Below are 17,808 nucleotides of genomic sequence, written 5' to 3' on the forward strand. Positions count from 1 at the left end.
ATCCATCCCACCTTTGTGACTCACCAGTCAGGAACCGCCCACGGTGGCCTCCTGTCACTGTGAATTTATAACCCCAGTCATTGGTGTCTAGGTCAGATGTAAACCTGTAATACAGTGTATCACCTAGAAGGAATATGGATAGGAAAAGGATTACAAAATATTAACTATTGTTGCAGAAAGGAAAAACGTGTTAATAAATAGTTCCAGGCCATCAGCCTATCGAATCTGTGCTGACTCAGAACATCCCCATAATGTCACACCCAACAACACACTTCTCTCTCATATGCTCCTCAACTCCCCCCCCCCACCCCAATCTAGGGTCAATTGGTCATAGCTAAATAGTCAACTAATCTGTACACCATCGGAGCATGAGAGCACCTGGTCACAGGAAGAAATACCAAGTGTCTGTTGGAACTGTGAGGTACCTGCTGTCCTCGGCATCTTTCTTGCAGATACAATTTAGCTCGGAGCTAAATTAAGATGCATTTTTAGCAAAAGGGGCTGGTTTCGAAAGGTGGCTTTTTTTTACTTGTAGAAAATATAACTACAATTTAATTATATTACTGGATGTGCAATCAAAAGAATTAGGTTAATAATTCCCAGTTTAACAATTCCCACTAAGGCAGTCATGATCTGGCCTGAATCCACAACAACCTGATTGACAGCTTTTGCATTCAGAAATACTCTAGAGGATATTGTGGGATTTTTCTACAAAACAGCCCAAATACTGAGAATGCGCTTTAAAAAATAGTTTGCTGGTATGCTGATCTACCATTGTTGGTAGAATCTCAGGTTGTGACAAGAGGGCGTACAGGAGTGAGATATGTCAACTAGTGGAGTGGTGCCGCAGCAACAACCTGGCACTCAATGTCAGTAAGACGAAAGAGCTGATTGTGGACCTCAGGAAGGGTAAGAAGAAGGAACACATACCAATCCTCATAGAGGGATCAGACGTGGAGAGAGTGAGCAGCTTCAAGTTCCTGGATGTCAAGATCTCCGAGGATCTGATCTGGTCCCAACATATTGATGTAGTCATAAAGATAGCAGCTATACTTTATTAGGAGTTTGAAGAGATTTAGCATGTCAAAAAATACTCAAAAATTTCTATACTTGTACCATGGGGACCATTCCGACAGGCTGCATCAATGTCTGGTATGGAGGGGCTACTGCATAGGAGCGAAAAAAATTGCAGAAGATTGTAAATCTAGTCACCTCTGTCTTGGGCACTAGCCTACAAAGTACATATCTTTAGGGAGCAGTGTCTCAGAAAGGCAGCATCCATTTTTCAGGACCTCCGGCACCCAGGGTATGCCCTTTTCTCACTGTTACCATCGGGTAGGAGATACAGAAGTCTGAAGGCACACACTCAGCGATTCAGGAACAGCTTCTTCCCCTCTGCCATCCAATTCCTAAATGGGCATTGAACCCTTATACACTACCTCACTTTTTTTTAATACAGTATTTCTGTTCTTGTACATTTTTTATTCATTATACATAATTGATTTAATTGCTTATTTACTATGCTTTAGTTTATTTATTATCTTTTTTCTCTCTGCTAGATTATGTATTGCATTGAACTGCTGCTAAGTTAACAAATTTCACGTCACATGTCGGTGATAATAAACCTGATTCTGAGTCTTTGTTTAAAGGAAGCAATGGTAATTTGTCAGTAGTGTTACTTAGCGAAGAGCCATAGGTGAGTGGAGAAGTTATTTATTCTGATGGGCAGGACAACAAGCCACAATATGGAAATGGTACTGACGGGAATGCTGAGAGCCAGCACAGATTTCATGATGCAAATGGCCCCCTTTTCTTTCATAAGAAAAATAATATGAAGTTATTTCCTCTGCTGCTTCTTCCAAAGAAAGGTTCTTTTCCCCGTTCTGCTCCCCTTCAGAGTGAAGCGTTCAAAGATGTCACTATGAACATCCTCATCCTTAATACAGACATAGCTGACTACACATGACTAGTTTAGGAGCGTTCACCCATTGCATTTAGTTCAATGATTTAACTCAACAAAGTATATATCTGCCAGGGAAAACACTGGTAAAACAGCTCAGAATTTAAGGTCTAATCTTCCGATTGGAATTCCAATATCAATCCTTCAGTCCATCGCATGTATTTCTCACTCCTCTGTTCTCACCCCTTCTCCTGGACAGAACAGGAACAGAGTTTCCTTGGTCTTCAGCTCTCACCCCAGCATCCTCCACATTTAACAGATTATCCTTCATAATTTCTACCAGCATCCACATTCGCTCCCACTTCCCTTCCAGCATTTCAAATTCCTTTCACAACTCCCTGGTCTGCTTTTCTGGCCCAACCTACCACTGCCTCTCTGATGAACATTCCATGCAATCACAGGATATGCCACACATCTTTTCAGCTCTTCCTTTCACATCCTCCAGGGATCCAAACAGTCTTTCCAGATGAAGCAGTGACTCATTTCAACTTCTTCCAATCTAGTGTCTGTTTGGCCTCCTCTTCAATGGTGCAGTTAAACGTAGATTGGATAACCACGCCATAGAGAACCTGCACAGTCTGCATGGGAGGTCCTGAGCTTCAACTCACTCTTTTGTCTGATTCCACTTCTACCAGATATCATATTTGCTGTTTTTCTCTCTGGCCTGCCCAGCATACACATTACACTTAATCTCAAGTTAACTGCCGTTCAATTGTCATCCAGTCTCAACCTTTGTTCTAGTCATCACATCCACCATTATCTTTGCCTCCTCAAACTAATTTTCCTCTCCTTTTGAATTCTGATAAGGGTCCTAGACCAGGAACAATGACAATTTCTCTTTCTAGCCTGGCCAGCTGAGTGTTTTGGGGATTTTGTTTTTATCTCGTATTTCCAGTATCTGCAGATCCTTTCATCTCCATTTACTGACCAACCTTAAGCTGACCTTTCAACAGGCAACTTAACTCATTCTATACCTCAACCATTTGGGTCTGGAGCTGTTAAGAGATTTAGCATATGTAAATTCAGGTTGTTCTTCCAGCCTTTCAAAACTCCAAATACTGTTAACTATTTTGAAGGAGTACTACATGTGCAAATAATTCCAATTGCTGGTTAATTCACAAAAATATATTATTTACTGAGACACTGCATGGAGTAGGCCCTCCCGGCCCTTTGCGCCGTGTTGCCCTGATTTAACCCCAGCTTAATCACGGGACAATTTACAGTGACCAATTAACCTACTAACCGGCATCTCTTTGCAGTAACTGCTACCTTCATGGGAAGGACGCATGGACTCCTTACAGGTGATGCTTGGATTTAACTCCAAACTCTGACCCCTTCAGCTGTAAAAGTGTCGTGCTAACCATTCCGCTACTGTGGCACCCGGTTCTCTCTGCCGAAATTTTCCCTGCCTGCTCTGATACCCGAGACACAGCTCTATAAATGGCAAGTGTCAATTTTACACCTCCACCAGGATTAATACATGTAAGCTGCAAGTCAAAGATGACAGAGCTTTCTCAATTTGTGCGAAGAGTAAAAGAAGTGGTAAGCTGTAAAACAATCTTACACTGTAAAAATTAATGTAAAAATCTTACACTGTAAAAAATAATGTAAAAATTAATCACTGTCTGTAAAATTATTTTGCCCAAAGTTGTTGATTGCAAATGAAATATTACTTTCAGATCAGGATACTATCTTTTTGATCATAATGATCAAAAGCACTGGCCTGGCCGTCAGAAATATCCAGCTGGCATATTCAATTACAAAACAGCACTACATTCTGCACTTGACGAGGGCACACGGACTTCAAAAAGTGAACAACAGACAGAATGAAATTTCTACCTGGAATGTCAAAGTCAATCCACTTATGTGATGACCCACTGAACACATGTCGATCTTGTTTGTAGTCACTACTGCTGGACATCAGCAACTCATCACATCCATCTTCAGACACACAATGAGAATCAAATTTCACCGACAGGTAAATTGCACCAGGAATGTGAACTTTGTCCTGGAGTTTAAAAAATATCTATTATTGGGTGCTTTGTTATAATTACCATAGTACCTCAGAAATATTTTTAAAAATACAATGGTTTACACATCATTTTCAATTTATATGGAAGCAAAATGGAAATGAAAGTTTGGACTGAGTGTTTTATGAATACTGCTTGAACAACTACTTACTAGTTGGCTGCACATTGTTTTATTCCTCGTGAATAGGTTCACGTGTCTCTTTACGTTCTGATAAGATCCTTGCCATCTCTAAACCTGTCCTTAATGTGATACACTCTGAGTATAGTGTTTTGCTCCCTATTCTTTGGAGTTTAGAAGAATGAAGTTTGAGCTTATAGAAAAGCATAGGATCCTAAGGGAGTGTGACAGGGTGGATGTCGAGAGTCTCAACTGAGGGAACACAATTTCAACATAGTGGGCTGGCCATTTAAATCCAAAGTACGCACAATTCTTGTGTGATAGCAGTTTAAGTAACAGAAATCTGACCACAGGGAATTCATCCAGAGGGAGTTCAGTAGATCTGAATGAGCAAATTGGGTCTATTGGGACATTCAGCAGGTTTAGGATCAGCAGAGTCTTTGGCTTGCGTATTTTGTGTGCGAGTTCTGAAACAGTGAGAGGAGCGCGTTGGGACATTTAGCGGGTTTGGCTACATTTCTTTCTTATTGTGCAATTAGAGCAGTGGAAATGCCAGGCAGGATAATAGAACGTCAGAGGACATTGAGACCTCTGGTATCCCTCACAACGACACCCGAAAGAAGTACATCCAGCTGCAGCATCTGGAAACTGGATGAACTGGAGGCTGAGCCTCCTGAGGCTGAGGCTTTAATTGAAAGGTGATATAGGGAGGAAGTTACACGTAAGGTGCATGACGCATGAGAGGGACAAGGGCTAGGCAGCCAGTGCAAAGTATCCCTGTGGCTGGTCCCCTCAATAACAAGTAGACCAGCTTGGATTCAGTTGGGGTGGGTGTGAGATCATCTAGCAGAGGATAGCCAAAGTGGTCAGGTCTCTGGCATTGAGTTGGCTCTATGGCTCAGACAGAAAGGCTGTGATCTCATAATTGCTACCTGTGCCATGTGCTCTGAGGCCAGAAATAGGAAGATATAACACATGGATAAGGAAGTGCGGAAGTGAGGCTGTCAGAGTTTTGGATCATTGGGACAGTTCCAGGGACATTTTGCACCTGAAGTGGAGGGGGACTAATATCCTTGTGGGAAGGTTTGCTGCTCTGAGGGGGGTTTCAACTAGAGTCATAGCAGGATGGGAATCAGAGTGCCAGGGAGTGGAGTACATAGAAGGACAGAAATTGAAAGATTGAACATCATGTGATTTATATTCTGAGTTGTATCTATTTCAATACAAGGATCATTGTCGGTAAGCCAAGTGAGTTAAGAGCATGGATCAACACATGGAATTATGATATTGTAGCCATTAGTGAAACGGTTGCAGAAAGGGCAGGATTGGCAGCTCAATGTTCCAGGCTTCTGTTGTTTTAGACATGATAGAGCAAGATGGATAAAAGGGGGCGAGATGGTGATTCTAGTCAGGAAAGATATTGCAGTAGCGCTCGGACAGGATAGACTGGAAGGCTTGCAAGGTGAGTGGAAATGTAAATAAGAAAGGGATAATCATATTAATGGGGATTATATTATAGACCAGCCAATAGTCAATGGGATTTAGAGGAGCAGATTTGTAGAGAGATTGCAGACTATTGCAAGAAAAATAAGGTTATGATAGAAGGTAATTTTGCCTCTCCATCGGTTCAGGGTGAAAGGTGAAATGTTTAAAGGGAACATGAGGGGGAGACTTCGTCCACTCAGAAGGTGCTGAGTGTGTGGAATGAATGAGCTGCTAGCAGAAGTAGTGGATGCTAGCTCAATGTCAGCATTAAAGAGAATTTTGGGTAGGTACATGGTTGGGAGAGGTATGGAAGGTTGTGGTCCAGGTGCAGGTTGATGGGACTGGGGAGAGCAATAGTTCGGCATGGTCTAGATGGGCCAAAGGGCCTGTTTCTGTGCTGTAGTGATCTGAGATACAGAATAAGAATCCATGTATTAGTTTTTATTTAAAACTCATGTGGCTTGATACCTGTGTAGATGATGCAGCTTCACATTATGGAAACCTGCAATACAGACCATCTTCTGAAATGCAACCCACCCCCATCCTCCCTGTAATGTGGAGATCACCCATGTTCAGAAATTTCTACTTGCGTGGACATCAGAATGCTCTGTCCTAGAAAGTTGTACAGGAAAGCTTGTTAGCAATATCTGAAATGAGGTAGGCAAATTTTTGAAAGATTGTGGAACTGAAGGCCATGGAAAAGTGGCATGGAAGAGGCAATGAGGTTTTGAGAAGATCGGCCATGATGATATTGAACTGTGGGGAAGGATTGATGGGTCAGGATAATAACGTGGCTCATATTTTCTTGTGTTCTTGATTTCTAAATTTGTAACAAACATGGATGTGTTCCATTCAAAACCCTCATCTAGTTACTAATGGCAGAGCCAATCATGACACTGCTAGTTCAATCTTGTCATTCCAAGAGTAATCCATTACTTCTGTTCAGTTTTCCACTATTTCTTAGCCCTTGTAAATATGTATATTACCCAAATTCAAAGTGCTTTAGAACTGAAATATTTGTCTACTTTATGAGTTACATCTTTTAATCGATTTTTCAAGCAGAATTTAATCAGGGATTGCTGAAACTTGATAATTTTATACTTAACCACAATTCTCCTAAAATTAGAATCTCTCCCAATTACAGTAAATTCACTCATCCCTGGAAAATTCTTTATTGTAAAGCTTCATTACATAAAAGGTCTGAACTAATTCTAGTCCCAAATCCAACCCTGCTGCCAAGCCTATCAGTTCTTTAATATATTCTTCTAGTTGACACACTTGACTACACTCTACACAATCACCCTCTATTTAATATATTTTCTAGGCAAACCAAGTTCCCATAGTCCCTGCATATTACTTATCACACATTCCCCGAAATTTTCTATTCAACCCTATGATCAAAGAAGGGTGTGGTGGGCAGGACTGGGGGGGGGGGGGGTGGGGGGGGAGGTTTTGTGCTGTCTAAGCTTTCTTAGGTTTATCCAAATTGACTGTATTTGCAGAACGTCCGAGCTAAGATCCTCTCAATGGTGTTTCTCATCCTTTAGTATCAGGACTCCATCAAAGCTTATGAAATACGATTAGATTAGACCCTTGGGAGGCTCCTCATGCCTTCTGTACCATTTTTTATAAATCTGACTTTTTTAAAATCTCTCCCTCCTTTCCCTAAACAATGGAGTTACAATAGTGACTCAGGAGTGATTAAAGAATCTGAAATTTGAATGATGAGGAACAATGCATCTTCTCTCCTACAGCCACCAGCTGAACCTTTGGATGTGGGTCATTACGCTTTTAACTGTTTTCAGTTCCATTAATTTTTCCTAGCTCCTTATTCACTCTAAACCCGCTTGATCCTACTATTTCTGGGAAATTTTGCTATCTTCTTTCATGAAGACAGACACAGTAGTTTTGTTTTGTTTGCCAGCTAATTCCTTACTCTGCAATGTAATTTCTCTGTCCCAATCTGTAAGTGACCCACCTGAACTTGTGCTAATCTTTTCATTTTTATGTGTCTGTAGAATCTGTCTTTTATGTTTCTTCCTATTATATAGCATTTCTCCCATGTTCTACTTTTCCTTCTCCAACAATACTTTTGCTGAATTCCCAATTCTTGGGCTGCCTGACAGCATTTTACGTTTCCTTTGATCTAATGCTGTCTTTTTAACCACCGTTGGCCCGTTTTTCTTGTTGGATTTACAGTTGAAGTCAGAAGTTTACATACACCTTAGCCAAATACATTTAAACTCAGTTTTTCACAATTCATAACATTTAATCCTAGAAAACATTGTCTGTCTTAGGTCAGTTAGGATCACTATTTTAAGAATGTGAAATGTCAGAATAATAATAGAGAGAATGATTTATTTCAGCTTTTATTTCTTTCATCACATTCCCAGTGGGTTAGAAGTTTACATACATTTTGTTAGTATTTGGTAGCATTGCCTTTAAATTGTTTAGCTTAGGTCAAACGTTTTGGGTAGCCTTCCACAAGCTTCTCACGATAAGTTGCTGGACTTTTGTTCCTTTCCTCCAGACAGAACTGGTGTAATTGAGTCAGGTTTGTAGACCTCCTTACTCGCACACGCTTTTTCAGTTCTGCCCACAAATTTTCCATCAGATTGAGGTCAAGGCTTTGTGATGGTCACTCCAATACCTTTATTTTGTTGTCCTTAAGCAATTTTACCACAACTTTGGAAGTATACTTGGTGTCACTGTCCATTTGGAAGACCATTTGAGACCGAGCTTTAACTTCCTGGCTGATGTCTTGAGACGTTGCTTCAATATATCCACATAATTTTCCTCCCTCATAATGCCGTCTATTTTGTGAAGTGCACCAGTCCCTCCTGCAGCAAAGCACCCCCACAACATGATGCTGCCACCCCCATGCTTCACGGTTGGGATGGTATTCTTCAGCTTGCAAGCTCCACCCTTTTTCCTCCAAACATAGCGATGGTTATTATGGCCAAACAGTTCTATTTTTGTTTCATCAGACCAGAAGACATTTCTCCAAGAAGTAAGATCTTTGTCTCCAAGTGCACATGCAAACTGTAGTCTGGCTTTTTTATGGCAGTTTTGGAGCAGTGGCTTCTTCCTTGTTGAGCAGCCTTTCAGGTTATGTCAATATAGGACTCGTTTTACTGTGGATATGGATACTTGTCTACCTGTTTCCTCCAGCATCTTCACAAGGTCCTTTACTGTTGTTCTGGGACTGATTTGCACTTCTTGTGCCAAAGCGCATTCATCTCTAGGAGACAGAATGCGTCTCCTTCCTGAGCGGTATGACGGCTGCGTGGTCCCATGGTGTTTATACTTGCGTACGATTGTTTGTACTGATGAACGTGGTGCCTTCAGGCATTTGGAAGTTGCTCCCAAGGATGAACCAGACTTATGGAGGGCCACAATTTTTTTTTCCCTGAGGTCTTGGCGGATTTCTTTTGATTTTGTTTGTAAACTTCTGACCCACTGGAATTGTGATATAGTCAATTAAAAGTGAAATAATATGTCCATAAACAACTGTTGTTATAATTACTTGAGTCATGCACAAAGTAGACGTCCTCAACATCTTGCCAAAACTATAGTTTGCTAATATGAAATTTGTGGAGTGGTTAAACAATGAGTTTTAATGACTTCAACCTAAGTGTATGTAAACTTCTGACTTCAACTGTATACTGTATCTGTCAGAAACTACTGACTGTTTTTTAAAATAATGTCTATTATTTTAAAAAAACAAATACCCTTGAATATGACATTAATAGGCCTTTGTACGGGTCCTTTGGCCCATGGTATTGTGCCGAGCTTTTAACCTACTCAAGATCAATCTAACCCTTCCCTCCTCCAAGATAAGAGGCATAGATCAAGTGGATTGCACAGACTTCATCTTGGGACAGAAATGGCTAATACAAAGGGGCATAATTTCAAGATGATTGCAGAAAATTATAGGGCTGATATCAAAGGCAAGTTCACACAGGGAGTGGGGAGTGCATTCAATGCCCTGCCAGTGTGGTGGCAGAGGCAGATACATTAGAGGCATGTAAGAAGCTCGTAAATAGGGATATGGATGATAGATTGATCCTGGTAGGTTAAAAGTTGAGCACGACATCATGGGCCTAAGGGCCTGTACTGTGCTCTATGATCAACATACTTCAGCACCTTGTGCTGCACTTTCATAGTTGCTTATCACTGAATGTGATATTAACAGACAAAAGTGGTTGTGGCAGACATCACACAAAAACTTCGGCAAAAGCAGGCGAGTATTTCTAGTAATCTGGGGTTCGTACAGATTTACCAGTAGGGTGGGGGGATGGTGGAATGAAAGGTGTGTTGTTTCAGACACTAAAATGCTGGTAAAACTTCAAATTAACTCACAGGTTGCCAGGCCACTCAGGATAGTGCAGGGATATGAAACATGTGGGCTTTGTTGCCTACTAACACAAAGTAACAATGGTCTTGGTCTGAAACCAGTTTCTCATATCACAGTGACAGCTTGTTTACGGTGGGCCTGGTAACAGACTCAAGGCGTACCATAGTAGTACCCGCCATACCTCAATCGTTGTATTATTGTCATAGGGGTGCTTGGACTCTCTGATCTGGACATCCATTCCTGGCTCCTCCATAAACTGACAGGCAGTCACTGCTAAAGATCCCAGGATGTTCTCGCTGCAACCAAGCAACACTCTCTGCAGAATCTGACAAAAACAGTGGAGGAAAGAAAACAATAAACATGTGATTAGTGTCCAGAACTTCTGAACCCACGCTGCCAGAGCCTTGCTTTCCTGGTGTCCGGCCCAACAAATCAGCCTGAACCTCCAGGGCTGTCTGCTGAGCCTGCCATGGATTAATCCTGGCACCACCCAAATGACAGGGAGGCCAGCTGGCTCCTGGAAGTAAGTTGTTTACTTTAGTTTGTGGCAAAGATTAGAACTGTTCTAAACATTTTAAAAAACTTTATTGTAGTTTAAACATTTCTTTTTGTTTAAGCAGCTCTAGTGTTAATATTCACGGATGTCAAAGGCATTCAGGAACACTCACAGGCAGCTTGGGGGACCTGATGTCTTGTTGAGTGAGTGAAGCCAGCTGCCTGTCCTGAGGCAGCCCCTACATCATGCTACCCTGGGCCACACCTTAGTGGTGAGACACAGGTGGCCATCCCATCAAAGCAGACTTGGCTATCAGCAATACAGGGGTGCAGTTAAAAAAAAACAATGTACTCCAGAAAATACAAGTGTGTGCAGTGAAAAGCATTAAACAACACTGTTCAGGGTTCAGACTGCTCAGCAGGTGGCCCATGATCTTGGCGCAGCACTCTTTCAGAAGGGCGGGGGGCAGGGGTTAAGGCATTGTTTAATTTTCCCTCTGACATGAACAGACATTTTGTACATGATCACACAACTGGAGTGGGAGAAGGGAACTCAGTCACAAGGGTCTTCTCCAGCAGGATATTTGATCATCTCTGGGTTGCAGGAGGACAGGCAGAGGAGGGAAGATCAGATAGGAGGGGAGGAAGGGGCAGTCAGTAATGATATGGGGGATAGGATGAAGTGAAGAAAATGTAAAAGAAGGGAGGGCAATTAATAGAAAAATAAGGGAGGGAATAGGAGACAAAAATGATAATGACATTAAAAAAGGTAAACATTAAACATCAGTTCAATATTGGGTGCTTGAAGCCTGTCTCTCATTCATCCTGATCTCCACGAACCTGCAGTATTCCAGTATCTCTCCATTCCCTTAATATTCAGAGACCTGTTCTCATCGGCCTTCAATGAAATCAATGGCTGATTTTCTGTGCAGAATACCAAAAACTGACTACCATCCAAGTGGTGAATCTTATCCTCATCTGAGTCTGAAACATCAGCTTCTTACTCCAAGGCTAACTGCTGGTTCTGGACTCCTTAGTCAGGTGAATTACTCTCTCTGCAACCCCCCCTAGCAAAAGCTTTGTAAGTTTTAATAAGATCACCTTCATTCTTCTAAACTAAATAATTCTGACCTGATTCCATTATACAACATCTATGAACCCAGTTTAGTGAATCTTTGTTGCAATTACTGATCACAATGTCATTTGTGGAAGCCCATGCCCCATCCCTCGTGAATAACAAGGACCTGAAGCACTTACTCTCCCTATTGCCTGTGAACTTCCATTACTTCATAGCCCCGGTAGGGATGGTTAGCTAGGCCTGCTTTACTTAGTAGTGCTTTGACAAGTTTGCAAGCCCGAGCGTTCTTCACCAACCTTTTCCCACAGAGGCTTCTCCTCCAGCTGCATTAGCAAATCAAGTATGTAGGCCATGTGAGATGGGCAGCTGAGCCCCAGCATCTCCTCTGTGATTGGCACTCCACTTGGCCAGTTGGCCAATAGAGAAGCGAGCACATGCCTGGCATATAGAATGGAGATGGCTTCGTTGACTTTGTAGAGGTAGTCACGCACTGTCCTCTTGCCACGCAAGTCCAGCTCTTTATGCAGCAGCATGGAGCTTTTAGTGCGTCGTTGTTTAGCGTAGCTGCGCTGCAGATCACTTTCTGTATTGGTTATGAGCTTCTGTGAGACAGGATTGCTCTCTTCCACTGCTTTCTCATAACGCAAAGGCTTGGACTAGGTTTTAAAAACAGAAAACAGGTTAAATTCACTACCCATATATAACTAACAATATAATTTGAAGCTAAGGTTGGCCACATACCATCTCTTTACATTTAACCCTTAAAGAATGAACGTTAAAATGCAACTAACAAGTTTTCAGTTTATCAATGAAATGAAATAAACCAAGATCAGATTTTCTCCAATGTTTGAATGATGAGTTAGGAGGCTTCTGAGCAGCACATAATGTAACAGAAGGAGTTGACCACTTGGCCCCTCAAATCTTTCAATGTGATCATGGCTGATCTGCCAAAGGCCTCGTCTCCTCATCTGTGCCAGTTCCTTTGGCCTCAGTTCCTTGATCTTTCAAAAATGTACCTACTTCCTCCTGAAGAACACCATCTCCATTTCTAAACTTTAGAGATTCACTACTTTCTCAGAACAATATCTCTGCACGTCTTAGCTTTGACAATGTTGTCTCCTATAAGATTCTCAACACCTACCCTGTGGTGCTCCCTCAGGAACATGTACAGTGGGACAGCATGGTGGCATAGAGGTTAGCACAACGCTTTACAGTACAGGCTGAATTCCCACCGCAGACTGGTAGGAGTTTGTACGCTCTCACAATGACTGCGTGGGTTTTCTCCAGGTGCTCTGGTTTCCTCCCACAGTCCAAAAACGTACCGGCTGGTGGGTTAATTAGTCACTGTAAATTGTCCCGTGATTAGGCTAGGATTAAAACTGGAGGATTACTGGGCGGCGCAGTTCAAAGGGCCAGAAGGGCTACTCCATACTGTATCTCAATAAATAAATTAATTTCACGAAAGCCAGCCAACGATCTTCATTTTAGGATTGGCTCCAATATCGGTTCTGAAATAAGGACATCATTCACCATGTTGCAACTAGAATGCGCAAAGCCAGCATTCACTGCTCTATCAGAGCTGCCCTCGGGTGGCGATGGACAGGCATCCTTGAAGTGCTGCAGTCATTCTCATAGTGGTTCTAAAACAACTAAGAGTTTTCTCAGACAATTTAGAACAGTTGAATGTCAAACACATTTTTGTAGGTCCTGTCACACATCAAGTAACTTTAATCAAACTGCCTACAAAGACTATAATGGAATGAAAGCGAGATTGTTAATAAAGTGTGGTAATTTCATGATTATTACCAATAGTTATAAAAAGAATCACTAACAATTAATTCAAATACATCTAGTAGTATTTAAATAATCTCAGAATATCACCATACAATTTTAAGGATATTTTGTCATTTGTTCATGTGCACATGTTTAGTTTGATTGTTCAATGAGTTTACAATTAGGAAGTCAGCCCAGGAAGATTTTGAATGATGAAACAAAATGCTGTTGCAAAAAAGTTGCCAGGGTGGGATTTGAAATGATGCCCCTTCATAATTACCAAAGACCCTTGGAAAACAAGTTCAAAATCATTGGTTGGACCACAGTTAGCTTTTGCATAGTTTTAAAAGGCATGTCAAAGTTTTGCAGGGTGCAGAGGAGAGAAGAATCCCATCGTATTTCTAAACATGATGCAAGGTTCAGAGATTTGCTCCGTAAGCCTGTTCCTTAAAGCACCATCTCAAGCCAGCAGGACCACTTACTGTCCATATTTCATTCCAGGAGTCCAGTAAGAGGGAAGGTTTTTGAAGAGAAAACAAATTCAGTTTTGCCCAATTTGTCTATATGCAAATCTGGATCAGGCAAATTCCTGTCATATGCTACAAAGTTAAGGCTAAGCCAAAAAGGTCAACGTGTTTACAGCATGATGCTCACTCATGTTGTTGGCACAGGCTCGTTTGCAAAATTTTGTCTCCTTTAACCTACATTGTGTACAGAGTTGCATATAAACAGAATGCAAAAAGAAAATGAAAAGGAAGGTGTCAGGGTTTGTTTTACAGAAAGCTACATGTAAGCCGATTTTGCTTCACTTAAAAATGCAATTAAATTTATATGCATGCGCTAGTTGAAGTGCCTTTGATGTCTCCATTGTGGAAATGTCTGTCCACTTACCAGTGTGCAGGCCTTTCCCATGATCTTGTGCTGTGGAAAGGGGTGATTTTGGTGAGTTCAAGTTACAAGGCTCCTATCGCAATTTTAACACAGAATTACTACAAGTTGTTATTAATTTGCTTGGTTACTTGAAATGAAAGCAGAAAATGCTGGAAATACCAACCCTCCAACAATGAATTGGAAACTAAGAACAGGATTATTTGTAGGGCCTTCATTCGTCCAAACGGCATTTTCCACAGGGCAATTTGACTGCACAATGTGATACACACACACACACACACACACACACACACACAGAGTTCTATTTAGCATGCTCCAAATGTTTCTCAAAATACACATTATTCCTGATAGTATTTGAGGGAACACATTGATGGAAGTGTGACACCAGTCAACATTATGGAAGACACTCCAAACAGCCGGATGGGAGAATCTTCAGTAAATCGAATAAGGTTGTACAAGGAGGATTATCAACTTCAAAAGGGTACAAGGGATGTGCAGTAAACGCTGCTCATGTTTTATGTGTTCTTTGACATTCTTTAGAATGAAGGTGACTCTGCAAATTAAATTTTTTTCTTCTGGTAAACAATGTTAGCACCACCATATAACAAGTCAGGTCCATGAGAAGTACTCTGAAAAAACATGCTCCACATGTTCTGGACTAACATGGCAATGGGCACCAGTTTCAAGGAGGTAACTGCAAAATTATGGACTTGCACAGTGAATGTTAGGGCCATAAGAAGTGTTTTAGAACAGAGGGACTTGGGAATGCAAGTGCACAGTTTGTTGAAGACAGCATCACAAGCAGATAGGGTGGAAAAGGTGCTTAGCACACTGGCTTTCAACAAACAAGGCACTAAGTACAGCTGTTGGTAAAGTCACACAAGATGGTGGTGAGACACACTTGGAGTACTGTATATAGTTATGGCCATTCTGTTTCAGCAAAGATGTTACTAAATTTAAAAAAATGAGAGAAGATTTACCAGGACTTGGGGCCTGAGTTACAAGGAGATGTTGTGTAGACTGGGACTTTATTCCTTGTAACACAGGAGATTGATGGGTGACCAGATTATGAGGGGCACAGACAGGAGGAAAGCACATTATCGCCCCTCCACCCACCCAAGGAGTTGATAAGAGGAAATACAGTACAATGCAAAATCCTGAGGCACCCTAGATTCTTTTTCCACATGGTTTCAGATGGTATAGCCTCCACAGAACACTGTTCTCCACAGAAGCAAGCGAAACAGCCGAAGTCTGCAGAAGAACTGTGGCAAGTTCTTCAAGATGCTTGGAACAACCTATCAGCCAATTTTCTTATAAAAATGCATGACATTGTAAGAGTTTGATTCAGATGATAGTGTTTTAAAGGCACACCAAATACTAATTTAATTTTTTTTTACTGGTTACTGCTCTTTATAGTAATTGTTTGATATTGAGAAATTTCTCATTTCATTATCTTTGAAAACTTCTTTGCTTTACAGAATTGTTTTACATGTACCTAAGACTCTTGCACAGTACTGTAGGTTTCAAGATCAAAGGCAAGAGATTTAAAAGGGATATCAAAGGCAGCTTCCTTGCATAAAGGGTGGAATGTTTTTGGAATGAGCTGCCAGAATATCTGGCATGGTAACAACATTTAAAAGCCATCTAGATAAGTCCGTGGGGAGGAGAAGTTTAGAGGGTTATGGGCCAGACAAAGCCAGATGGAATGAGCTTGCTGGACAACATAGTTGGCATGGACAAGTTGAGCTGAAGAGCCTATTTCTGTGTTGAAGACCCCATGATTCTGACTAATGTAAACTCAGAGTTTTTTTTGAGCACATCAGTAGTTGGAACTGCATTCCATCTTTTTTTTGTATCTTGTTTATATCAAGGGTTTGGGAGGTCATTACATTGGTGTTACCTACAGTTTTTACTTGTGTTAATTGCCAACAATGTAATCTCACTCCCTTTGTACTACTATGACCATTATGTATCTGTTTTTGAAAAATTCTATAAAAAGATTGAGAAAGAAAGCAGTTGGAACTGCATGTTACATTAACTTGCCTGCGAAATGGCCTAATTACATAACTATGTTTCTGTTCTAGCTTTTTGACAGAGTGTTTTAGTTACTCCCACACGATTTGTGTAAACCTCTCTTTAATAAATTTGTTTTTGTCAGGGAATGAGGTGAGCAATGCTTGGCGCACAGCTACCTTGAACTTTGCCATTCCAGCTCTCCTGCATTCAGAGACGAGAACTGTCATGCAAGCAGATCAAGCAAACATTAAAGTCTGACAGAAAGGACTTGAGAAGATCGGTAAGTATTCCCATTTATTCAACGTGTGGCTGATTAAGAAGAAATAACATAATGTAGAGAATGTGAGCGTAGGGCTGAAAAGATAAGCCCCGAGAGATGCATTCAAAAGGTAAAAGGTGAAATAAAAGGAAGCTTGGGGAAAGACTCTGCCAGCATCAGAAAGATAATAAAGAGACCAATGATGCAAAGTAGATCAGAATCTGAATGAAAAGCATGAGGTTGAGGCATTTAAAAGCCTCACGTGATAAAGGCCCTTAGACAGGAGCTGGGATATAATGTACTGGAGTTGAGTGGAGATGGTGGATGAGAGGCAGAAGAGTGCTGGTCAGAAAAAGGGTGGCAGCATCTTGGAGACTGCGGCTTATGCAACGCAAGACTCAAGAAGTGAGGCACAGGGGGTTAAATCGAAAAATAATAACGTAATGTCTCTAACATTTCAACAGCTGTGAATGCATGGCCAATACAGGAGTACCCAGACGTTACAGAAGTATAAGTGCAAACTTGGTGATGGGCAAGATACAGGATATCATGTTCAGCTTAGGATTCAATAGCTGTTAATATCCTTTAACATTCTGGACTCCAGAGTAGCAAGTATCCAATCCAGGGCTGGAAGTGCAATGTTTCCAGTTGTGTGGCATGCTTTGTGGTAGCTCCTGCTACTCTATAAAATATTTTACACATCCAGCCCCTCGACTAGTCTTTCCAACAGTATGAATAGGATCTACTCTATGCAGATAAAAATGGGGACAATAATTATAAGGGTAAAATTCAACTCCAGCATTTTCTGTTTCATTTTAGATTTCCAGCATTCAAGGCCTTTTGATTCTATGTGCAGTTTAGTACAATCCAATACTATATTTGTAATGTTCACAAAAATTGATAGTAAGACAACCTGCTAGTGGGCAGGATATCTTGTAAAACATTCGGGAAATAGCCATTTAGGCACCACAGTTTACTTTTGAACTTAGATTTAATTATCCCAAGAGGCAATTCAGCAACTTTAAAAAGACCCAACAAGGACTCTCCAACAGAAAGAAACAACCCCTGATGATCTTAGATGACTACACTCCAAACATGGAAGATGCCATTTGTCAGACAGTGATAGGAAATGGCTGCTTTTGCACATGAATGCCTGTGGCAAGGACTGTTCCATAATGATTAGTGCTAGCACGCTTGCTGATTGTAAATGGTTATGGGAAGCATGATCAGTAAAATTGTCATTGACACAAAGATCGGCAAACTTGTTGACGAAGTGGAAGGTGGTCCAGCTGTAGAGAGATGTTGATGTGTTGGTGAAATGGACTGAAAAAAAAGGCAGATGTTGC

The 17,808-nt window shown here is 41.2% G+C and overlaps 1 protein-coding gene across 5 annotated transcripts in view; it reads right to left on the reverse strand.

The window, feature by feature from the left end:
• The window catches only part of zzef1 (zinc finger, ZZ-type with EF hand domain 1), a 303,511-nt gene that overhangs the window by 62,932 nt on the left and 222,771 nt on the right, over positions 1-17,808 (reverse strand). For 3 of the 5 annotated variants that reach the window (XM_059972942.1, XM_059972940.1, XM_059972941.1), the window contains exons 49-53: positions 14,188-14,217; positions 11,820-12,179; positions 10,132-10,275; positions 3,800-3,968; positions 25-123 (exon numbers count right to left, since the gene is read on the reverse strand). In XM_059972942.1, the coding sequence (XP_059828925.1) occupies positions 25-123; positions 3,800-3,968; positions 10,132-10,275; positions 11,820-12,179; positions 14,188-14,217 (802 nt within the window). The remainder of the gene's footprint in view (positions 1-24; positions 124-3,799; positions 3,969-10,131; positions 10,276-11,819; positions 12,180-14,187; positions 14,218-17,808) is intronic. The other 2 variants (XM_059972943.1, XM_059972944.1) reach the window with 1 other exon arrangement.

This window comes from Hypanus sabinus, chromosome 6, assembly GCF_030144855.1.
Source record: "Hypanus sabinus isolate sHypSab1 chromosome 6, sHypSab1.hap1, whole genome shotgun sequence".
In the NCBI taxonomy this organism is placed as follows: Eukaryota; Metazoa; Chordata; class Chondrichthyes; order Myliobatiformes; family Dasyatidae; genus Hypanus; species Hypanus sabinus.